The sequence below is a fragment of the Chelon labrosus genome (genome assembly GCF_963514085.1).
Source record: "Chelon labrosus genome assembly, chromosome: 2".
Taxonomy (NCBI): Eukaryota; Metazoa; Chordata; class Actinopteri; order Mugiliformes; family Mugilidae; genus Chelon; species Chelon labrosus.
Genome location: NC_140338.1, coordinates 30484847 through 30509659, shown reverse-complemented (window position 1 = coordinate 30509659; position 24813 = coordinate 30484847). Strand labels below are relative to the sequence as shown.

The 24813-nt window shown below is 38.6% G+C and overlaps 2 protein-coding genes across 2 annotated transcripts in view; both read left to right on the top strand.

Annotated features, from left to right (window-relative positions):
• prkcaa (protein kinase C, alpha, a) overlaps nucleotides 1–5032 on the top strand; it is a 135573-nt gene extending 130541 nt beyond the window's left edge. Inside the window, exon 17 of the mRNA XM_084570894.1 lies at nucleotides 370–5032. Within this exon, the coding sequence (XP_084427020.1) occupies nucleotides 370–534 (165 nt within the window). The 3' untranslated portion in view covers nucleotides 535–5032. The remainder of the gene's footprint in view (nucleotides 1–369) is intronic.
• Nucleotides 5033–16043: 11011 nt separating this feature from the next.
• Nucleotides 16044–22022, top strand: LOC311496326 (voltage-dependent calcium channel gamma-5 subunit). The gene is made up of 5 exons (XM_084556141.1): nucleotides 16044–16541; nucleotides 19220–19306; nucleotides 20728–20868; nucleotides 21168–21313; nucleotides 21519–22022. The coding sequence occupies exons 1-5, from the start codon at nucleotides 16346–16348 to the stop codon at nucleotides 21780–21782; spliced, it is 834 nt and encodes a 277-aa protein (XP_084412267.1). The 5' UTR covers nucleotides 16044–16345; the 3' UTR covers nucleotides 21783–22022.
• Nucleotides 22023–24813: the final 2791 nt, after the last annotated feature.

The following is a 24813-nucleotide window of genomic DNA, read 5'->3' as shown; positions in this document are numbered from 1 at the left end:
ATCTGGTCTGTTTGTAGGCCAGATCAAATGAAGATGCATTTTAATTAGTTGACAGGTTAAAGCAGGAGAAGCCACATATGTTGGCCGGCCAGCCAGAATGTATTTAATAACTGAATGGTCCTCACAGTGGTAGTGACTAATGATGATGATGCGTGTCCTGTTCTTTCAATCAATTTGTGGAAAAATTCCAAGAAGTCAAAAACAAATTCTGCTTCATTCACTGGCTGTTCTCAGAATTGCTGTGTGCACACTGCTGCCTGTGCTCCAGATTTTCACGTCTGTCCTGTACAGTAGCTCTGCTTGCACATTTCATAATCTTTCATCAGACGTCTAAATGTCTTGTCTTGCCTGTTTGTCTGTTTCCTACAGTGTGGCAAAGGAGCAGAGAACTTCGACAAGTTCTTCACCCGCACCCAGCCTCAACTCACACCACCGGACGAGCTGGTTATTGCCAACATCGACCAGGCTGAGTTTGCAGGGTTCTCTTTCATCAACCCGCAGTTTGTACACCCCTCGCTCATCGTCAGCGTATGAGAAGGACGGAGACACGTCTGTGAGGAAAGCTCCCTGCTCACTGCCACCCACTTAAACCAACCGCCAACCTAACCTTCCGAATTTTCATCAAGACCCGCAATAGATCCTAATGTATTGGTGTCTGTATAATAAGCAGGGTTCTAGGGCATGCATATTTTCTCAGTACGACATTTTTGCCAGTATAGATTAGATAGATTAGATTCTTTCTTGGTCACCACAAGAAATAATTTCCTTTAGTTTAATGATGAACATGCACTGTAGACAAGGATGTGCTTTGGTAACCTGGAGGCACTAAAACAAAGCTGTTTAGAGAATAAATGAATCTCCTTACAATACTTTCATGGATAAAGAATATTGTCTACAGAGCTAATTGGTGGGGGACAGTTTTTAACATTGTGGATAGTCATCACAGCTCAGATATTATGTGATGACCTGAGAAACACTCTTACACTCTTAGCAGTGTAGATGCTATAGCCAAATATGAAGGACAGGTGGTGCAGGCGTTGAAACAGCCCCTCGTGGTTCAATGTTTCCTGTATCATGTTTACAGTTTTCTTCCTCTTTGGTTTTCATGGTGATGGTGTCTAATTAAATTTTTAGTACAAACTGATTTTAGCCAATTTCAACTACCAGTGTGAGTAGCAAGTCGACTCAAAAAATCCCATGCAGCCTGTAAAAGCAGGCAAAAGGTGTGAAGGTGTTTGTTCCAATTTATTGAAAGGAAACTTGGCTGAACTGTTATCAGCTGTTATATACTTGACCTGATTCGGAAAATGATAATTCATACTTGCACCTTTTTCCTTGCCCTAATTGAGCTGAAGATTGTATATACCTACCCTGTCAATAATTTTGTGGACACTATGTGGACACGGAGTAAAATTTAGTCAGTTTATAAAATGGCCAGTTTCATTCTTATAGCTTGAAAACAATCCCAAACAGTTTACAGTTTGTCATATTTCAACACTAGTCAGTGTTAATCGCTGTTTTTGTCCGATTCTGCACCCGCTGGCTACAAAGCCTCTTATTGGTCATAAATGTCTTAACGGGAACTGTAAAGACATGGAGATATTTACATCATTTGACATAATTGTGTATTACTTCTGCAATGTTGCATTGCATACAGTATCATCCCCTCAAGAGTTGATAAAACACACACATATATGTTGGTTTGAGCTGATACATATAGAAAAGAAAATTTGTGTTTAATTTGGATTCAAAATAACCCTTGTTCTTCGTACGCCTGTTTGTTTCTTTAACTGATATCTTTGTTTTTATTCTCCTCTTTTTTTGTGATCTCATACATATTTTTCCATTAGATCAGATTAATATTTTAATGTATCTAGGAATCAGTGTGTAACTCCTTTGTAAATAATGAGTAGTTATTTAAAAAGAGTATAGCAAGTTACACTTTTTATACCAACACCTGAATGTACTTTTATTACATTATTAGATAATCCAATATTTGTATGTGTAAAAAAAACTAAAAAACATAACCCAGTACAGATCAACTTTGTAACTGCTGGATGTCTTAGAATCCAGATTTATCTGTTCTACTTGTTTTGTCAGATTTATCAATTATTATTATTATTTCCTTTTCATTTGGGGTTATTTTGAAGGCAGATTGTGTTGATTGGATGCGTGTCTGGCTGTTGCCTGTCCCTCTGTATCTGCATGCTGTTGGTAGGCATCATTCATGCATGTGATATTCTGGATGCTGCATGCTATAAAGTATGTAACCCCAAAGAGTTACAGTGTCAAAGTGATACTCTGCTCAAAATCTCACTTTAAAGGTAAGAGTCAACCCTTGTAACGTTTGTATCTCTTCTGTCCGTCTTGATTTAATAGTGGCCATGGTTAGTTTAAGTCGGTGTTTATTACAACAGATTTCTAGTGACAGCTTTTCACTGTTACGAAATGCCAATAGAAATGTCTGCAACGGCTTCTGTGTCCTAACACACTGACTGCTACTATATTTTTGCTTTATCATCTCAGTCATTGCACACAAATCTTAACAAACCCACATGCAGCTTGTTTGTATGTCCTGTCATGCTTACAGGACACTTTTTTTTAGAGTGGAGTATCACTGTTTACATAGGTCTGGATTGGTTTAACTGTAAGGTGGGTCCTATTAAACCATCACTATTAATAACAGTATCACAAAACTACTGAACTGAGACCCGCTTGGCTGATATAGATGCAAGGTTGGTAGGCTTTAAGTAAACTGGAGGAACAACAGGGATTTAGCCTAAAGAATGCAGAGCCCAGAGGCTGAATGACATCCAGTAGATATTGATTACAGCTTATAAATTTAAGAAGATGCTTTGTAGAGTCTTTCCTGATACCTAGCCCCTGTTGCTGGTTCTAGATCAGCTCTTTGTTTTTCTTTTTCTTGTCACATTCTGTTTTTTGTTTTGCTGGTAATTTTAGGATTTTGTCAGTGTTGTCTGTTTTGCTTCTCAAATTTCTCGAAAAATCAGGAATGTTTTAAATGATATATCACATTATATAGCATCATATCTGACTGCTACATGTAGGAACTATTGATACCTTTGTAAACATTTGTCTGAGTTTTCAAAGAGTTGTACTCTCTCCTACCATGTTCCCTGTCTTATGCTCACCTTTTGCATGTGCCAAACCTGGATAACACGGAACCCAACGATAGCACCCTTGCACTAGCTGTAGTGGCATGGATGACTTTCTGTGGCAGCTTCTCCCTGTGTACGTCTTTACACCCTGTTGGCCACATAGCATATAGCAGCATGCTGTCATGAGTATACCAGTGCACATTGTGTCAGTACACTTAACATTGCCAGTCAGTTTGAGAGTCGATTTACTGTGCATGTTCTGCTGATCTTCCTCTGAGGTGTCTGAGAGACATTTGAGCCAGTGGAGCATTTGATTTAACGTTCGCAGTGAAATTTCTCAGAACTGAAAGAAAATATTCCTTGTACATACGCAGAGGTTGCTCAGCAACAGTCTTGCCCTTGTCAAACTTGCACCTCTGTATGTGACTACGTGCTGACTAATAGTATAGCGCCATCCCTTTAATAGAATCTCTTTTACCTTGCTGTGTTTTCAGAATGTAAGTCACAGTCAGTGTGGGCATAATAACGATTAATCCTCTTCCCCTGTGTGCCTTTTCCAGCTTGTCCAGATATTCTGAACACAGTCTTTCACTCTGACTTAAACTCCCTATTCCATTTTCCTCCATACTATCTTTCATCGTAGTCTTTAACTTTTCAAACTAATTATTGACTTCATTTTACGTAATTGTTTTCCATGTTATTGTTTAAACACCTCTTACAATTCACATGAATGTAAATTAAAACTTCTATGAAATAAAGATTTTAGCTAGAATATTTTAACACGGACAACCTTTATAGTCTAGACTACAACTGGATTTATCCTTGTGTGTCTGCTTAGTTTACCTTTACCTCCCTGTGCCTATCTGTGACAGTGAGTAAAATGGCAAATACACGTATGGACAATATTGAAGTATGATACAGGATGGTGAGGGAGTTAAGGAACAAGGAACATAGACAGGATAGATGATGATGATGATGATGATGATGGCTTTTCTTGAAGAACAACCCCTGTGCCTCGTCACTTTGACCCCTCCCTCCCTCTTGTCCTCTTACACTCCGTCTATATCTAAGTCCTCAGTGCTTGGGCCAGGTCAATCCGTCACCTCACTGACAGTACACTCCTGCTTCCACCTTTTAAACTGTAATTCAGGAAAGCGGTTGATCTCTTGTGCAATTCACTTGACAGAGGTGACTCTATTCCACCTGTTCCTCTTCTCTACCAGGGCTCCCCAGTGCACCATGGCAAAGGAAATAGCCAAATTGCTTTGTTTACATCTTATGTCCTTACCCTTTTTGATTTTAATTGAATTGATTCGGATGGCCAGATATTTTAAAGATATGATTGTGAATATAAGGTCTGAAAGATATTTTGCTTTAGTTATCACTTCTTATGATCCTTTGCTTTAGATGAACCTGGTGTAATGTCTCTATACTTCTTAGTTACTCTTTCCTGTGTCCTGTCGTGCAGTGGGAGAGTTGATGTGAACTGTTATCCTCTTGACCATACGGGGCACAGGATCAGTGATGTGCAAGAATGCCTTATATTACCCACACAGTAACATGAGCGCTAACTCTCCTCTGTCTGTTCATTTATAATCTCTGCACCCCTGTCCTTGTACATAAAAGACTTACAGTAGATATCTAAATAGACTGTAAAAGAAAGAATATATTGTATTTTGCAAATGGTGTATGTTTGTTTTCTTCCCTTGTCAGCCTGAAACCTTTAAAATGAGTCTGAGCTACTTACCTTGTAATTGATTGTGTTATTTGTACCTAATGTATGATAATGCAAATAAAAATGTTAAACTAGTTTATGTGTGTGTGTGACTGGTGACATTAGAATTAAGCAGCACATTATACTGTCTTATGATACAGTTTGGGTCAGAGTTAATTTTCTCCTCATTTGGGACATGTTCATCTGTTTTAAGACATTTCACCCTTTCATTCAAAGTTCAGCCCACTGTAGCTAGGGAAACTGTAAGCAATTTGGAACTTATTCTTGTTGGAGACACGGGAGTTTGGTGCAACAGCATAATAATTGCGGTTGTTATTGTGAATATTCCATGCTCCTTTGTACGTTTGATGGCTCAGCTCAAGTCGCAGTGAAAGAGTTAGTGACGGAAGACAGGGTGTAGTACTCACTGCTGTCAGAAGTCATCAGCAGTTACTTAGACTGAGGAGCATTACTAGTTGAGTGACAGCAAACTAGATTTGAAGTTGATTTTTTTCCTGTTCAGGAAGACAGGAATTTATGTGGCTCAGTTCAGGGCCATACTGACTTTTTGGGAGCTTCTACAGTAGCCTCTTGTTTCTTTTCCAATGTAAGATGTGTATAACAGGGTTGCGTAGGCTTCCATGGCATGACATGTATGCCCTTTTTAGGACATAATAAATGCAGTGCTCAAAGAACATTTGTAACACATTTGGATGAGGTTATTAGCATGCATTGCTAGCTGTTCAGTCAGTCTCACTGCTGGTCCCTGTTATTGTATTTATCACGGAAAAGTTTTCCAGCTAATTTCTTCTGACCTCGACTCCTCCGCTATTTTGAATTCTCTTCTATGTCATTAGTCACAAAATTTGGACTAACAGACTTCACAACTTACCTGATGACTTTCATCTATCTTACTGAGGTTTTTTTTTTTTTTTTTTTTCAAATGAGGGCCTATAATTCTACAGCACAGTGTTGGCAGCCTGCCAGTGTCCCAAGCGGTCCCAAGACTTGGAGTGATAAGAAGAGGCTGGTAAGGACTTACAGCACACCTCTGTGTATTGAGACTATTTTATTTTTTATAGTTTTTGGTCCTTGCCAACCCTGTCTTTGAATCAGAAAATACATTACATTTGCATTAAATTAAAATGGCTTAATCACAAGTTGTTAAATACATGAAAATGTATTCTCCCCTGAGATATAACACAGAAAGCAGTACTCTTTTAATGTAGACATACTGTACAGTGTTTTCAGATAAAGCATAGCTGCCATCTGATTAGAAAAAACCCTGTGGTATGTTGACTGTGGACCCAGCTGGTGTGTGAGCATTTGTTTAACACCTATATGTTTCAGTTCGTTGGTTTCTCTCATTTTTCATTTACAGACAACTATGCCCGCACGCACACACACACACACACACACACACACACACCTTCAGAATCAATTCATCTGTTATGAAACTGCTAAGTCATGTACAACCATATTGTTTTGTTAATCTCACTGTTCTAGCCTTAATGCATTATAGTATGTCTGATACACATTTTTATCTTTGCAAATAATGGCAAAGGCGGTGTGTGTTACAGAATCTGACTAAATGATTAATGTTTGCATTATATAAAGAACCAAAAGAAGACAGAAAAAGAAAAAACAAATCTGTGTCTATAGTCAAAACTTTGACCAAACCATGCTTATTTTCAAGATTATTTTTTGCTGATGATAGTGAAGTTCAGTGACAGCAAGCGTAAAGGCTGGCTTTTTCCTCTATACATGAAGCATTCCTTTGGGAAAATTATGACGTTTACATTAAAAAGGATTTAAAAATTGTTTTCACGCGACATGTCTCAGTAATACCATGCTCTTCCTCGGGATAAACAAACTCATTCTAGGAGATGAAAGCCTTTGCTATTTCAGAGACTGTCCCCACTCCCTCTGGATTCATCTAAGTGTCTTGACTGTGCTCAGTGTTGTAATCTGACTATACTTCATGTCTGAGACTCCATTTAATTGATTTTGTTTGGGTGCTTTATATTATTTTTTCAGTTTTTAAAGTTGTCATTCAGGTAGGGTTGAGTGGGGTCCGAAATAATTATTTTGGACGCTATGTATATTGATATTTTTGCTCGCCATTCTTTGTTTTTGTTCTAATGCTCATTCACAAACAAAATAGTTATTCAAACTTACACCTTACCTTATACTTTTCAGCAGTGACTCTTGAATTCTAGAAACCACAAAATAATACATGAAATATGTAAGAGATAAGGTTTTGGAAGGAAGTGATGCAAAATGAGAAGCGAAAGCGGCCGGTTGTTTGTGGTGAGTGTCAGTGAGTTATGTGAGAGGCCAATTGAGAGCCAAGATGACGACAGCCTCTTTATTCACTTATGCCTGTGATGATCAGTTGTGGTACTTAGTCATACACATGAACGGAACTCACCACATGCTCCTAAATGACGGAATGAACCAACAATTAGACACAGTTTGTGCTGATTTCAGTCTGACAGCAACAACAATAAAACAATCACATTTAGACTGTTTTAGCTCGGTGTATAGCTATGTCTTTAATTTTTCTGCAACTCCACAATGCTTCTGATCTCAGGCGGAAACACGTGCATGGACTATATAGTACATCTGTTTCCACGTGAAGGTAAAACCAGGTGTTACATAGACAAGCAGCAATGAAAAGCATCTAAACTGAGTCGAAGGTGTCTTTTTTTCCTTGCAGATTATGAAAATCCTTCTTTTGAGGCACGGAGATTTTAAAAAGCAGCAAATGCCAGAAAGACTTTGATCAGAGATCCATCAGAGTCAAGAAGACATAGCTACAGCCGCCCTTTTCTGTTTACTTTAGCAGTTTGAGAGTGGTTGCATCATATAAGTATGTTGAAAAGAAAAAAGGGGAAAAAAGAAAAGTGAATTTGTAGCGGCTGACAGTTTTTCTTGGTAAACAACCAGGCCTCGTTCAAAAGCATGTGGGAAGTCTAGTAATACTTCTCTAGTGTCCGTTTGATTTTTAAATCTGCCATTAAAAAATGGAAAATGATAAAGATTTTCGAATTTCATATGCACATCGTCAAACACTTTTGAGAGTTCAGTGATTTGGCGCCGTGAAGCTCACTACACCAACATTCGCCGAAAACTTCCATCATGGCTGCCACGGACTTGCATTTTAATGGAATAACAAACTCTCTCCACGTCACATGAACGCATCACGCCCGCCTCTCCTCCTCACACCTGGGGAGAGGTGGAGTGCTGAGTCGGGTGCCACGTGCCTCCCTCTGCTCCGTCAGTGCTGCCTTGGATAGTACTGGAGTGGTGTGCGCGAGCTACACAACCGCGAGCCCCGCGAGTCGCTCAGGCTTATCGCGCGCCAACCCCGAGATAACGCTGACAGAGTGAACGGGAAGTAGAGAAAAGGAGGGAATAGAGAACGAGAGCAGAGGCGCTTCCTTCAACGAGTCTTCTTCACGAAGGTAAATCAGGTTTTAGCCAAATTTTGTCTTGAGTGTCTATTGTAAAGACACTAATTAGAAATAGGAAATAATTAGTGCAAGAGAAACGCAGATACCACACAAGTGATATGTATCACGAGAAGCTCTGCTTGTTGTTTTTCATTTCTCAGATGTTGCGCTTTCTAACTGTTAGACTGAAGCTTGGTTTGTATACTTACGTTGTAAAACAGTTTCCTTGCATTCACGGAATGCTCTACTTACTTACACACAAAGTTTCTGTGTTGTGGAGTTTCACAGCCTATTGTTAAAAGGTTAATTGTCGTTTTCTGATGCCCCTATCTCTAAACTCTACTCTGACATTATAACCTTCAAAATGGTGTCACATTGCACGGTGTGACACAACTATTGTTGTTAAATGTATTCTTTATGAGAAGATGGAAAGAGAATATAAATAGAGTGTAATTTGGGCTCACAAGCCCACAATACGGAAAAGAACTGACATACAAAAAGAACCGATTTACCTTATTTGCTTTTGGTATTCCTGTGCTAATTAGGACGTGGATGATCAGGTTTAGATGAGCTCCCACTGCATTCATGTTTAACAATGCACTCGGGCTCATTATTGTCTAATTGTTCAGCACTGGAACGTGTAAGATTATTTCAGCACCACGGAGAGCGATTTGAGTTTGAGCCAAAGATTAAACGGCATGAGTAACAAACAGCTGGCACATTGTACTACGGAGGAAACACTTAAAACATGATACAATGATTTGTTTAAACACTGACTGAGATGGACAATCATGTTTTTGTTTAAAAGTGATATTAATCATCATGAATTACTTATAGCACGTAGTTACTTCTCTTGGATGGATAGTAGTCACCCCAAATTCTTTATAATACTTCTAAATGTAAATATAAATAAAGTAGTTATAAGGTATGGGATGAAAAGTGTAGCCGTACCTTTATGCTTGTAAGACTGTGTTACTTTTGGAGGCTTTTTTTCAAAAAAGACAGCTCAAAAACATTCCTCAGTATACCAGGCAAAGACTATGATAGCACAAATCTGGATAGCTGCTGTGTGGGTTTCTCACAGTTTCAGCAGAGAAATGACCAGTACAGGCTGCATTCTGCCTACTTGTACACTCACGCGAGGAACTACTTGTTGCACTGAGACACTGTAGGTTGTAATAAATCAGGGTGTGAATCAGAGATGGGGAAATGCGACATTTTAGAGTGCATGCGTTTTCAGATTTAGATCCATGCGACTGGATCTTCACCTTTTGAACGCTTTTTTTTTCCTTCAGTGTAAAAGCCAATTTATCCACAAAATCATCAAAGTGGTTCCTAGAGGCCTGAGATTTAATTAAAAGTCAGCTGACTTAAATGCTGTTTTTTTTTTTCCTTAGGTACAGCTGATGCCATCATTAATGGCTGCCATTGCTTTTGACTTAATGTAGAATCCAGTCCATGCTTTTAGAAACCAAACTGCTGACTTGAACCACATGCTAAAAACCCCTGGGTGGCATATATTCTGTCTGTGATCTCCGTTGTGCCAGCCTTCATACAGCTTCACGGGGTTGTCATAATGGGCCACAGTTTCAGCGATTCGAGTATCCCGAGGCTATGCTACAAAGAGCCTTACAAGCCCCTACGTTGTGCCTGTGTCATTAAAATCATGCAGTGTTCCTCTTTTATTCCTACACCCTTGTGTCTTGTTAACTCTGCAACACCACTGCTCACAAAAGTCACTCCTGCCAACAGGACAACATAGCCAAGAAATGTCTGATACAGATTCCATATCGGGGAACATGCTCAGTGTCTGCAATGTCATTATACTCTATACTGTTATGCTAACTATAGGTCTGCTGGTTTAATAGCCTATCGGCAAGCTGTGACAAAAGGCTTGTTGGTGGGCATTTGATGGTATTGTCAGTTAATATACGGGATGAACAAAATATTATTAGTTATAATATGTATTGCCAGTATTTAAGCTTATGTCTTGATGTGTTGAGCAAATGTGTTCATTCAAAAGACAAAAATGCCAAAGTAAGTCAGTAGGACTATGGCTTATCAACATAGGTATTGCTTTGTTTTCCTTTTTTAAACCTGTAATAAATGCACTAACTATTCTTAGTATGTGTATGAGGAAAGCTGAAGTGAAACAAACAGCATTTAAGTGTTCCCTGTTGCTCCATGGCCGAGTCTCAGTTGCACATCAGTGGCTCCAGTGATCAGCTACCTTCTAAACAGCATCCTGATGGGAATATGCTGAAAAAGTAAACACAGTGCTCTCTGGTGATCACAGCTGCAATCGGCTTAGTCTGTAAACACCTGGTCTGACAGTAACACAGTTTCTAGTTTTTAATTTAATATAGTACAGTAGCTTAAATAAGATCATGGAAGTCATTGTTAAAGCCTCACGGGAATTATAAACCTTTCTTTCTGCATGTGGACTAATGATGCCACTCTTCAGTAGAATAGAATGTAGCTATTAGGAGAAGTACTTTCAGCCACATATTGAAAATGGCTGCAAATGGCACCCATCGCGTCTTTTATAAAACCCTGTCATTATGCTGTGTGTGTTTCAGTGCCTGCGTGGCTGCATGTAATATGTCTTGTATATGTTTTCTCCTTCAATCATTTATGATGCATTTTTGTCTCCTATTTTTCCTATTTTCCCCTGTGTTCTCACTTCAGCATATAAAATGCACTACCAAATAGAAAGCCTTTTTTTTGGGACGCGCTCATCAGTTCATTCATGCTTAGCTAATTTGTGGGACTCTCTGTATAGCGTTGCCTGGCGACAGGGCCAAGACAAGCACTTATAAATGGGAGAGTTGTTCTCTCAATAAATACACAAAAAAATGATGTTAGTGCTGTTGCTGTAGGCTGCTGTTTTTTTCTTGGTAGTGTTAGTGGATTCTCTAAGGTTTTATTAAATTAAATAGACCTGTCTGCCACCTTTGTTAGCAATATATCTGCATGAAATAAAGCTATTCAAAATAACTGATTGACTGAAAATCTCAAACTGCAATCTACTTTCTGGTTAGTATACAGTATGAAGGAGTGCCCAAAGAATAACTGCTCAAAGCAAAAATCATCTGCTAAAAGACACAGGGGCCTGTCTTTGGAATGGCATTAGAGGGTTGGGCTGTATCCAAAACTGCACCATTCTGTTAAGATGATTTGTCTTTACAGAAGAGAGATGTACTTCATTTTCATGTTGACTGCTCTAAAGTCTTGAGGGCGAGCAAAGAGAACACCTCCTACATTAGGCCAGCTGGTACAACTGTATGCAAATGGACGACAACATTACAACATTACAACATTAAAAAGAGATCTGAAGGATTTTGTAAGTTCAATCATGTGATTTGAGGTAAAAATATGATACAGAAATGTCCACTTTATTTTTCGTCTTGACAGCTCAAACTCACACCACGCCACCTGTCTCTGCTGCTTGCCAGATGAGGCGTTGTAAGCTGTTTGGCCTACAGCAAGGATTTCGGTTGAGCTGCAGTGTGTCTTTTCTCATTTTGTGTAGGCATGCCTTCTAGGGGGCCGAGGAATCTCCAAAATTAGATCACTGAGAAATTATCCTGGCTTGTTAGCTACCTCCTGGAGGCTACCATTTCTTAAGTATAATGCCTGATATACAAGAATATATCAGAAATAACAAAAACATGCATTAGACAAAACACATACAAATTTAATGACTAGAATAAACCATTAGCAGCAATGCTAAATTGTTACACAAGTGATTTCATAGCAGTTACAACATTTACTTCTCCCATTGTTCATGCGTATTTAATTTTGAATCTATAATATTATGTTTGAACATTTGAGAAAACAAAGACTTCCTCTAATCAGCAGGATATGTGCTATAGGACCAATGATAGAATGCTAACAGTGATTACAGTCTACGGCCCCTCTCCTCCTCTCTCCTGTCAGTGCTCTCCGTGAGTTTCCACTGGAAATATGTGTTTTTCTTCAACGTTGACCAGTATCTCTTTTAGACTATTGTTCATCTCTGTCTTCTTTTTGTCCTAAACTTTTCACAATTAAAATTTGGAAGTACTCATAGGTACTGATAGGTAGAAAAAAATGCATCATTTAGCTTAGTCAGCATTGTGTGAACTAGCTCGGGAATGGCTTGACTGTAAAAGATGTTCAGCTTTATAGCCCTGTAGCTTTAAAGCTAGGAAAACTTTGTTGTAATCCAAGCTTGACTATGCCTCTGAAAGAGGTCATTTTTTTATATTTTAAAAGAATATTTTAAATTCTTTCTTTCTCCAGAATAATAAATTATAGATAAACACTGTTGAATGCACTAATTCTATACTTCTAACCATAAAAGTAAGATAGTACATCACTTCTGTAATATTTATAATCCATGTGTGTCAATTTCTGGATGTACGCTGTTGACATGTGTAGGGTTTTCTCCCTTAGTGTGTCTACTGAAACCGTAAAAGCGGGTTTCAGCCGCCCACTGATGGGGGCTGCCAGTTTTACCCAGCTGTGCCTGTGGTCTGATGACATATCTCCTCTCTCGTGCATTGTCCTCAGGCTCCTCCAGCCAGCCCTAGCAACATCAGCCAACAGGAACTAACTCACACAGTGTTAGTTGCCTTTCCACATCAGAGGCAACAGGGGCGACTGCACTCACAGACACGCTCTTACAGCCACAATAACTGGGTCAATGAACATGGCAAAAGACATCCAAGCTGTGACGCTGACAAACACTCATGATGAACGTATACACAAATTCAAATCACGTCAGCTGTTTTACAGTGAGATGTATATTTTTCCACAATCACAATAACGATCAAATATTTCAAACTAAATATATATATATATATATATACACACACAGTTTGACTTTTATGTAGCAAGTCAAAGGGGAAGTATAATTTCCACCCAAATAAATACCGGGGTTTCTTAGAGTTTACAGCAGCCATTTACTATTAAAACTGTTGCCACATAAGTTAGTGACAGATTGATTGTTTTTGTAGTTGTTAACTGTCAAATATAGAGGGGTCATAAAATCTGAATGGATTTTGCCATTGTTGTTGGAAAATGTTAGCATTCAGATTAGTTCTGACATGGGAATTGTTGTATATTAAGAAAGTAGACAGAAGCAGAGTTGCCCTACTTTTGGTGATGATGTGACCTTTACTCTTGCAGTGGCATAGATCTGCCTTGCTTGATACCAGCATGGTCTCTGGGCCCAGCGGCATTGTCCAGTATCACAATAAATGTCAAATGTCAAGTGAAGCAACATGATTTGGAACTTATTTGATAAATATTACATTTTGGACCTAATGGGTCTTCTGTGAATTAGTGTAACATTTAACAATCTTTCATTTTTTGACTTGAGACAGTTGAAACTGATTTTCTGGTTTTCAAGACCATACCCTTTAGGGTTATAGTAACAATAGGAGAGACTGCTGAATTTATCATGTTTAGCAGAAGCATTCACTAGTCACAGATTCAAAGGGTTTCACTGATATTTATGCAGGAGAGAGGGTGCTTTGTTCATCCCTGTGCAAGCAGAGAGAGACTGCAAGCTTTGGTCTTAGTCGCTTTGAACATTTAATGAGAACCGTTTCTCAATAAAACTAATACGTTTTCCATCCTTTAGAGACCAGAACAATGAATACAATTATTAGTATTCATGGACTGGATGTGGAGACGCCGTGTGTATGGTGTCTTTCTGAACAATTTCTACACAAATGCCTGATGTTGTTGTTGTTTTGTGTATGTATAAACTCATTTGTATTGTCATTTGCTGTTGCTGCCAGTTCTTGCCATGCTACCAAGAAAAGCAAAAATTTAGGGGAGTTCAGGCACTTGAGCAGATTCTACAACTTCCTACTACAAATACTATAACCCAAAAAAGTTCACAGTACTGGAAAATGCTGTAAAAGGTTTTGCATACAACACAGAACTGTTGTTAAATGGTACAAGGGACAAATCAGCACAGCGCTACAAGGTGTTCTACCATGCACATATTAAGTTGGCAAGAACAGTGTTTTCATGATCACCCATGCCAAATGCAGGAGGTAAAGGGTTTGTTTGACGAACTACTGCTGTTTAAACTGCTTGGACCAAACCTAAGACAGGTGTGTCTGTACCCAGTCCAGTTTGAGGCATTTTGCTTTAGATTCAAACAGACAGAATCTGGTTTTAAGTGTACATGTCTTGGGATAACCTCAAAGTACAGCAAGTTTCAGCATCTTGCTGTCCTCGCGTTGTACTTGTCTACCAACTACCAACTTAATCCGATCCTCTTCTTTCTTTTTCAGTGTTGAAAAATGTAATCAGTCACTCATTGCACATTGCTCACTGCAGAAGTAATTGCATTACTAATTACTTCCGTCACTCATATTACATAAAATCTACTGCTTAACATTCACCTCTAAATGACCTCTAACACTCACTACTATATTCTTAACCATATCAAATCCTGAACCATATCCCAGTCTACCAACTGAACACTGAGGTCATTTTCACAGAGATCAACCCTCCATCAAACTGTCAATAAGACAGCAAACGAACCAAGCGAGTAACACAGAATTATTTGAATTAGTAACTAATCCCTTACTCTACGGCTCAGCACTGGTAATAGTACCTTGTTTGAGGAAGCACCACATTTAGGCGCAATCACCACTTCAATATGTGCTCTTTGTGCTTTCTAACTAAAAACAGACCACTTGGTGAGGGCCGTATACAAAAGGGGTCTATTTAGTGGAAAGCATCCATCTGGTTGCAGCTTGTTACTGAAGGACGGAAAATATAGCCCTTACATTGTAAATGAATGGGCACTGATTGCACCGTGGCCAAGAATAGCTGAGGTTAAATAATAGTCCTTTCTCATTAATGCTGCGCCTTTGTGCTTTAGTGAGCTGTGATTGCTTATGCATGCATCCTAACTGCTTCCAATCACCATCAGTCGTTTTGGCATTACATGCTGACCTGTGGTTCATAGTTCGAAGGGAGAGCAAGCCTCAGGAGAAAGAGGAATACATTTATTTTTAGCTTGAAATACTCAAGAGTAGAGAGTGTGTTCTTTTCTACACTACTATTTTGTGTGTTTTAAAGGGCTTTTGTCTTGCTGGGTGACAGTGGTCATAAGTTATCTATGTTCTTGTCAGACTCACATTTTGCATTAGAACGTGTATGTCATATGAATGTATGTTTTTAAGTATATCATTATTTTTCTCAAGGTGTGGAAATAAGATGAATAATAATGGCTCAAAGAACGCATGCTTGAACCTGTTCAAACACATAGACATGTGCGCAAGACCATAGTTCATATTATGATGTGTAAAGCCTGTAGATTTTAAACAGATACATTTTAATTTTGACTTCGGTATCATGACATAACACAGGTAGATATTGATTAGGAACACTGTAGGAAAATAGTCATGTGAGATGGGGAAACTGTTAACATTGTTATAACTTCATCTGCCTCCTCTCACTCTGTTGAACACATGCATTGTTGTAGAAGCATTAGTTATAGCATTTTTTTTTCAACCATTTGTTCCACGCTCAATTTCTTCTCTTCATTGTTCAGTTTGCTGAGATAATAATCCTGCACAGCAAGCAACGATCTCACTGCTTTCTGCCACCATCCAGTCCTGACACGAGAACTCAATCCAGAGCCATGTGCCAAATGCCAAGAATCTTACAATTATTCCCTCCATCTTCCCAGTCTCGCAGCGGGTGCTAATTATGTAAAATCAATTCCCTTTAACACGTATCATAAGCTCCCAGCGCTTCAGTTTCAAATTGCAAATGTGAGCTTCAGCTATGAACAGATCCATCGTTTTGTGTGACAGGCACACACATTCATATGCTGACACATACTGCACACCATCTGCAATACTGCCTCTGGATCACTAAATGTAACAGAGCAGAAGTGGAAGTAATATCAAATATTCGCATCTCATTTGTTTCATGATAACCTGGTTGCCTGTGGGAGAAATTGGTTAAAATATTTGTCTTTTTTTCCCCCTCTCCCAGCTCCCTTTCTGCCGGCGTTGCCCCTCTGCTATTGAGGCTGTGGTATGAGCCTATGTGGCAGGAAGGCGCTAACGTTGCTGAGCAGCGTGTTCGCTGTTTGCGGGCTTGGCCTGTTGGGGATCGCTGTAAGCACCGACTACTGGCTCTACCTGGAGGAGGGAGTCATCCTTCCTCTCAACCAAAGCACAGAGATACGCATGTCTCTCCACTCTGGACTCTGGAGGGTTTGCTTCTTGGCTGGTGAGTTAGTATAAAGTCAAATATATATATGAAAGGCATTAACTTTAATTCCTCAAGAAAATTAATCTGAGTGTCCCCAGTTGTATGGCAAAAATTAAAGGAATATTTTTTATGCATATGATTTCTGTTTATTAAGGTATAGATTCACACATGGTTAACACTGAAGCTTTCATGTTACTCACAAAGAATTCAATGTAAAGAAATATATGGCCAATCTTGATGCAGTTTTTCAGTCATTCAAATTCAAATTCTGAGAAAACATATAGTGAACTATAAGTAGCAGACATAGTAATTAGTATCGCTTTGATCCTTATAATGATTACACGTGGAAAAATTAACTCAACATTGGGCTTCAGTGTCTAGTTCTGAGTATGTGGATTGCACATGAACAGTCAGTGTGTTTGTTTGTCTTTGACCACTAGATTGCTGCAAGCATGGAAGCCTAGCCTTTGCTTTGTGTTTGAATACTTGCATGTTATTCTACACTGTAACTTCACCTTTCTGTAGCTTTAGGATCGGTGTCTTCCCTTATGCTTGTGATCTCCAGGCTTACCCTCAATGCTGTACCCTTCGAAGAGTCAACCACCAGCACAGTTCATAGACTTCTTTCCTTCTGACTTAACCAATGGTCAAATAACATTCTGTGACACCATATGCATTTTTGGATTAATGCACAAACCCTTTAGGCCTTGACTGCATTTTCTTTGTCCTATTTGACCTGCATTTTTCCCCACTACAGAATTCCTCACTAATAGTGTTACATACCGTTAGAAAAGGACATGTATTTCCAAACTGCATGTTAAAATGTCTTTCAAAATGACTGTTCCTCCCCAGTTCCAACATCACAAAGGCATGCTTGGAGATCTTGGTTAGCTGAGGCATACACTAACTGTTAGTTTTTAATCTCTTCTTAGAGAAACAACCCTCCAGACAAGTGTTATCCCACAGTAAACCAGGTATCACATTTTGCTCTTAACCTCTTGCTTCCTCTGGTAATGACAACAGTTAACTGTACCAATAAACTTAGTTTCTTTTCTTGGATGTGTAATCGTTGATGCAAGAATCTATGTCATTTATTTGTATACTTTATTTATAACACGATATTTCTGTTTAAGTCCCAGATACTTTAAAGGTTTATCAAGTTCTGCAAATATTTTGTTAGATGCATTACAGCAGAAAATATGTGAACCCTTTGGAATTGATTCTCTGCATTATTTTGTCGTATATATGTTCTTTATATAGGCGCATAGGTATAATGTCTTTAAGCACACACAAACAAGTGTAATCTTATTGACCAGTCTTTAAAAACTGTTTGTTTCAACAGCCTTTAAGAGAAAAGATGTTTTCCCTCCATGTAGCTGGCCTTTGTTATAAATCAACCAGTGTGTCTTTTAGGGCCAATTGAGTGACCCTATTGCCCACTTAACTGTTCTGGTGCACGGTGTTTGACCTAGAAACCGTTACTGCTCTCTGTCACAGTATGTTGTCACAATGATTAACGTGAACAAGGTTGCACAATGTTATGACTAGAACTGATGTTGGTTGAGATAATCGAGAGTTTTGCTTTAGTACATAAGCCATTAGAGCATAATCAACATTTTCTGTAATAGGTATTTTTCCCCCTGTTGCAACAACACTAGAATTCACTGAGAAGTTACTATTGATGAATAATTACAATGAACCAGACACAAGCTTTACAGTCACACTATAACACAAAGCTTTTAATAACCCAAGGGAGGGAAACCCAAGGAAACCACAGAGACCTGTCTACCCAACATAATGTTGTTATTTAGTCACATTAAATGCTTTTTGTGAAAAGAAAGACATATGTGAGCATACAGTACATAAAGGGTGTATTGTATAAAACTGTATGGGCCTAAAATGTGGACCTGAACCTGAACTTATCCAGTTTGTTCGTACCAGCTGCTGTTGGTTGTCACAAAAATGTACTTCGTGAAACAATGCAATCTAGTTTAATCGTATGCAAACTTGTCAGACATAATTAAGCAACTGTGCACAACCTGTGTTTACACATAATATGACTAAGAAGTTGTTAGCCAAAAAAAAGATGAAAACCTTGAAAAAAAAGAGCCTCTGGAGCATCCCAGATTATTTGCCTTTTACAGATTTCTCCAATATACATCCAAACACAGAATGTTATTTTGTTATTATTATGCTGTGTAAACTATGCATGCATTATGAAGACTAATTACATATGCTGAAACACGAAATCTCACCTAATACAACACCTCATAGTGTGTGTGGGGTTACTGAAGTGCTGAGAAAGACATCAGTTAGTGTGCTTTGGTGCCAGACTCTGTACTGTATGTGTTGAAGAGAAAGGTGCTAAAATCTGATCCTGGGTGTTCCTGAAACAAAGACTGACAGCAGAAACTATCAAACGAGATGTTGACTTTAAATGCTCGCAGATGAAATAAAATGAAAGTATTCCACAGCTGGCACACAACGTTTACTAATTCCAGCACATGAAAATGAAACTTGTCTGACAACTCGACATTTTTATTGCACCCTCATACATTTTTTGTTATAGGTATTCATCATATATGGACTTCTACAATGGACTTTTCTTTGTAAGCACGTGTGTTGAGCGCTAGTAACTGCTGTCTGATTTATGTGAAATTTCACTGAATATCTTTTCTACCTGTCTTTTGTTCTAGGGGAGGAGAAAGGACGCTGTTTTACCATTGAGTATGTGATGCCCACTAATGTCCAGATGACCTCCGAGTCCACTGTTAGTGTGCTGAGTAAGTGACTGTTAGCGTGGCACTGTTATAACTACAGTACTTCAGTCTGGTTAAATTGTTTTGGCTTCCCTTAGATGGAAATGTATCGCTACAACTAAACTGTCAGCTACAGGCATGAATGTCAAGGCAAACAGTTGTAGTTGTAAAAAAACAACAGCCTTACCCCAGCTACTGTCCTGCACTGTGAGGTGTTGTTTAAGCAAATTTTTGATGCCGAAACAAACTGAGTGATGCTCCAGGAAGAAAAGGGAAGCTGAGTGAAAGGTCTAATCATTCTAATCATAATTCCAGCTCGTTTGTTGAGGAACTTGTATTGTGGACACTGGAGAGATAGCCCTTTTGTGATTCACCCTTCCAGTGAAACTTATTGCGGACAGTTGAAAGAAGTGTGTGTGTTAACACATTTTGTCACTGAGACAGCTCATGCCTGTCAGCAGTCCTTTCCAGGCCAGTGTTAAGGTTGGTGTTGACAAGGACTGTAGAGGATAGTTAATTCTTTTTTGATTTAGTCTGAAGTGATAACAGGCATGACCTAAATCTGACCTGTGTACAAGTCATGTGACTTGAGTCCACACGTCTGAGTTATGCTGTCATTTCATATGTGGTTTTCCTAGTACACTCAAGATAAGAGCTGGGTGCATACGAAAAACGTAAGGGGGCCATTTTGACCCCTTACCCATACGCAATGAATAACGCACTTTTGATGATCTAATAATGTGGAATACTGGAAGACAGAAAGAGATTAATTGGGACACAGGAGAATTGATGTTAATTAATGTGAAGATGGAGGTGAAGGAGGTGGTGGAAGTGACAGAAAGTTCAGTGTTAAAGAAGAGTGCATGTGCAGAGTGAAGAAGTGTGCATGTGAAAAAGAAATAAGAATATTTCCTTATTTAAATAAAATATAGGTAGGTACTATTTATGTCACTAATAAGAGTTGTTATTCAGCATTCAAATAATCACAACTTGACTCAGTTTGAATCCGAAAAGACTTTTATTTAGGTTTTTTCATTCTATTTCAACCAAAGGATATCTATCTTAGATGTTAAAAAGCAAGTTTAGCATGCAATCTAAAGTTTAGCCAACTAACTAAGTAACCAGTTTCATTAAGGTTATTGCCTTAGACATCTGGTCCACTTAGCTGGAAGACTACCATCGTGTGTAATGGAGAACACAGTTGGGGTCTGGAGATAAGTACCACAGGAGGTGCCTCACCATTTTCTCACTGTGAAGAGGTCCTTCCCCATGTCAAAACAAAGAGTCGAGATGGAAACCCATTAAATACAACCTCCTGAGGATAATACATAAGAGAGGTTGCTGCTACTCTAACAGAGGGATTTGGGGAAAAAAATACTGAAAACAACCAACACACTTATCAATTCTTCTCTTTCTTCATTGTTGTTTCTCTTGTCTTATTGTAGAGATGATTCGTTCCGCTACGCCCTTCCCTCTGGTCAGCCTCTTCTTCATGTTCATTGGTTTTGTGCTCAGTAACATCGGCCATATTCGACCACATCGCACCATCCTGGCCTTTGTTTCTGGAATCTTCTTCATCCTGTCAGGTACTTGGTTACCCTCAGATTATAACCACTGTAAATCAGTACAAGAGGTGTTGTAAAGATTCACATTTAAGAACCAGAAGAAGCACTAAATGAATACGGCATACGTACAGTACACGACGTGTTGGATGCTAGTAACTTAACAGAAGAGCACAGTGAAACAAATATTGTCTCCATTAAATCTATGATCAATAAATTAATGTATTGTAACATGAAGGATTCCACTACAAATGTGTATTCATACAGTCAATTTATACACACAGTGGTTGTTTTATCTGTGTGTCTTCTTTCTGTCCCCACAGGTCTGTCTCTGGTTGTTGGCCTGGTGCTGTACATCTCCAACATTAATGATGAAATGTTGAACAGGACCAAAACTAATGAAGCCTACTTCACCTACAAGTATGGGTGGTCGTTTGCCTTTGCTGCCATTTCCTTTCTGCTCACGGAGGTAACTTTGCTGTAACAGACACCGTATCACTGTGTCACACATTTCAGAAGCATGCCCTGAAAAAAAAAGAAGAAGAATTAGTAGCCAATGACCTGAATGTCTATCTTAAATAATAATGGAACAATTGCAAACATTGGCTTGTAATGTTATCCTTTTATACTGTATGCCTTGCCTTAATTCTGCCATTATTTCTCACCCCTCTCAGACGGCGGGCGTCATGTCAGTGTACCTGTTCATGAAGCGCTACACAGCAGAGGAAATGTACAGACCCCATCAGGGCTTCTACCGACCTCGCCTCAGCAACTGCTCAGATTACTCCGGCCAGTTCCTCCATCCAGACGCCTGGGCCGGACGTGGTCGCAGTCCCTCCTCCATCTCCTCAGAGGCGTCCCTGCAGATGAACTCCTCCAACTACCCTGCCCTTCTCAAGTGTCCAGAGTATGAACAAATGTCCTCCTCACCCTGCTGAGGCAGAGGATGAGGGATGGTGTTGGTACTGTTGGGGTCATTTTGATCTGACGTAAAACTGTCATATAATTTGATATAATCCAGCTTGTAGTCTTCACTTGAAGTGTTCTGACTATGACCTGACTCTCTCTGCCAGTTTTTATTTACACCTTTTGGTTTAGTAGGGAGAAAAACTAAAGTTGAAGGTTAGCCAGTTCACTTTGTTCCCAGTCTTGGGGAGCTGTTAAAAGATGAGAGAGGAAATAGTCTGACCAAGTTGTACTTTGCTTTTCCTCTAGTTTTTAGTGATAAATGACTAGCCATCTGCTGAGTTTGTAATTAGAACTGGATAAGCAACTGTGTGTGATGGATGCAGAGTCTGCTGGTTTAACCTCAAAAACAGCCAGAAGGCTGGAACTAATCAGTGAAACATGCAGAAGAAACTCGGTGATGATCATAAATCCTTTCTATAGTTTGATAATGGTATCGTTGAACAAAAAGTGCAGACTATTTAGTCAGTCATGTTAATTTAAAATTTGCTGCAGCTCCATTCTTGTGCACGTGCACTAGCTGTGTCAGTGTGCACAAGCAAGTTTTCCTCACATGCTCAGTTTCTAATTAAGGTATTTCTCAGCTGCAGAGCGCTGCACTCTGTTTGTGGTGATGTACTCGAGGTGTTCTCACGCACATCACGACTGTTTGAGATGTGTTTATGTGAATCAGGAGCTCAAATTTAGCTTTAACTTTTTCATGTTGAAGTGAGAGGTTATGAAACACATGATGGCTGTGGATTTCTACCACTCAATATAATTGACCAACCATTTTGTAAACAAACTGATGGCATTATGCTGGGAAAATTGGGCTGATGATAGATGGTATTTAACCTTCTATATGGACTTGGTTAACTTGGCTTTTCCCACCCGTCATGTATTTCTGTATCACATTTTGCAGATCACACTGACACTCAGTTTATATCTACAGTACACATTTTTCTTATTTAAATGTATTGCACACTGACCATTTAGTGTTGTTTAGCCACCAGATCTTTTCTAAAGTTTTTAAGCTATATAGTAACTGAAAGACCTCTCTTTTTTGTATTTACGTACATTATATTTGGTTAAATCTTCATTTGAAGGTTTATTTTGATTAGTCTCTCTTAGCGGTATAAGCACCAAATGAAAGGTTTGTATTATAGACTGCTAATCCACACATGTGGTACTTTTATTACAGGCCTAGAGTTGAATATGTCAGTAACCATGAAATCTTTGTGTATTGTTGCATTCATTTGAAGGAAGCAGAAAACAAAAGGAATACTTTCTATTTACTCAGTACTCACCATGAATAACAATGCAGCTTTACAGCTATAGTGAATCAAACGGTACAGAAAAACAAACCTTTTATACTCTCAGAGAACTTCCTGTGAAACGTGGTCTCCTTAGCACACAGAGACAAAAATCTGAGAAGAGAACAAACATGTGCATCACTGTTTGATTGTTGTAGTCAAATTAGACTATTAAAACACCAGTTGTGAGTTTAAATAAGAAGAGAAAGTCAAAGGAGAGAAGATGAAGTGATAACATATTTATTGTAGAATGTGAATGAGTCAGGTGGTATGAAATACTATTTTCATATATGGAGTCATGGTGAATGTAAAATGTGCCGGAGGCAACAGTCCTAAATGAGATTCTCTGCTTATAGAGTATAAGACGTCTCTTATAGAAATATATTAACCAAAATTATAGACGCATATTTTTCTAATTTACTCCCTCTTAATAAAAGAATATTCTTAAATGCTTAACATACAAATGTACAGCAATCCTTAGTGTGCCATGGGAGATGTTGTATCCAGGTTAAGAGACATAGTATTGAATATATACATTTCATGCAGCATTAAGTGTAAGAAAACATATGACAGAGATACATTTTGTCTTGTGCCATAATTTTATGTTACTTTGATATATTTATAAAATGATGATTATTGTCAGTATATGATGTCGCATGGTGTGAACTCCACATAATATTAGTGGCATGCAACATTTCATCACTGGATCACTGGATGGTGTTCCACCTGCACAACGAAGTACATAAAACACAAACTGTGCCAAGTTAAACTTTCACTTCAGCCACTGCTTTGGTACATAAATATACATAGCTGTTAACTTCTGTTCATTTTAAACACTGTAAATATGAAATCATCCGTGTGTGTATATAGACTCATTTTTTTTCCTAGATGACAGTAAATGTAAAAACGATGTTTGTTCTTTTGCTTGTTGTGTTCATCTGCAGTATATTTGACAGCCTCCTGCATCACATTGAGAATGTGAGCTTTTGCATAATGTTATGCTTATGTAATTGTAAAGTATTCCAATGGTGACATAGTCAGACATAAAATGTCAATATATGTGTATTTTTACAATCAGTCATATTCATGATGTTAAATGTGCAATGAGCCGTGTATACTCAATGAAATAAAACTAATGGGATTTGATAATCACTGAGCTGGTTTCATCTGTTGCAGCAGGCTTTTATATTTGCTTGGGCCAAATGAATTATATTAATTGGCCTATATCCTTAAAGGTCTCTACAAATCCAGATTTGTTTCTGTAATTATTCTTTTAACAAGTTTTAGTAAATTGGTCATGGTGAAAAATTAAACTTTTTGAAACTGACCTCAATAATAGCAAGAGTCATGAGTCATGTAAGGACTCTGTTACACAACCAGTGACTTGGGAAAGCAAATAGGACCGGATAATTAAGTTTCTCATCTTTAATATGAAACTATTGCTGTGGACATGAGATGTCTCAGAAGTATAAAGATGATGAATCATCTTCAAGTAAACTACAAGTTATGGTAGCAAAATGTCACCCTCTATTCACCAGGAGTGAAAATGCATATTGAAATCCTTTATTAGATTTTCTAATTAGGTGTCTGCTAAGTCAAACTTAAGAGCCACAACTTGCACATGTTATTAAACACTTGACATCTTTCCACAAGCTTTGTGCAAATGGTATCCTGAGCCATTCCCAAATGGTTATCAGGCTGACACAACAGA

Coding starts and splice junctions, on each gene's coding strand:
- LOC311496326 (XM_084556141.1), top strand. CDS start 16,346: ATGAGCCTATGTGGCAGGAAGGCGCTAACGTTGCTGAGCAGCGTGTTC. Junction 19,307..20,727: donor GTCCACTGTTAGTGTGCTGA/GTAAGTGACTGT, acceptor GTCTTATTGTAG/AGATGATTCGTTCCGCTACG. Junction 20,869..21,167: donor AATCTTCTTCATCCTGTCAG/GTACTTGGTTAC, acceptor CTGTCCCCACAG/GTCTGTCTCTGGTTGTTGGC.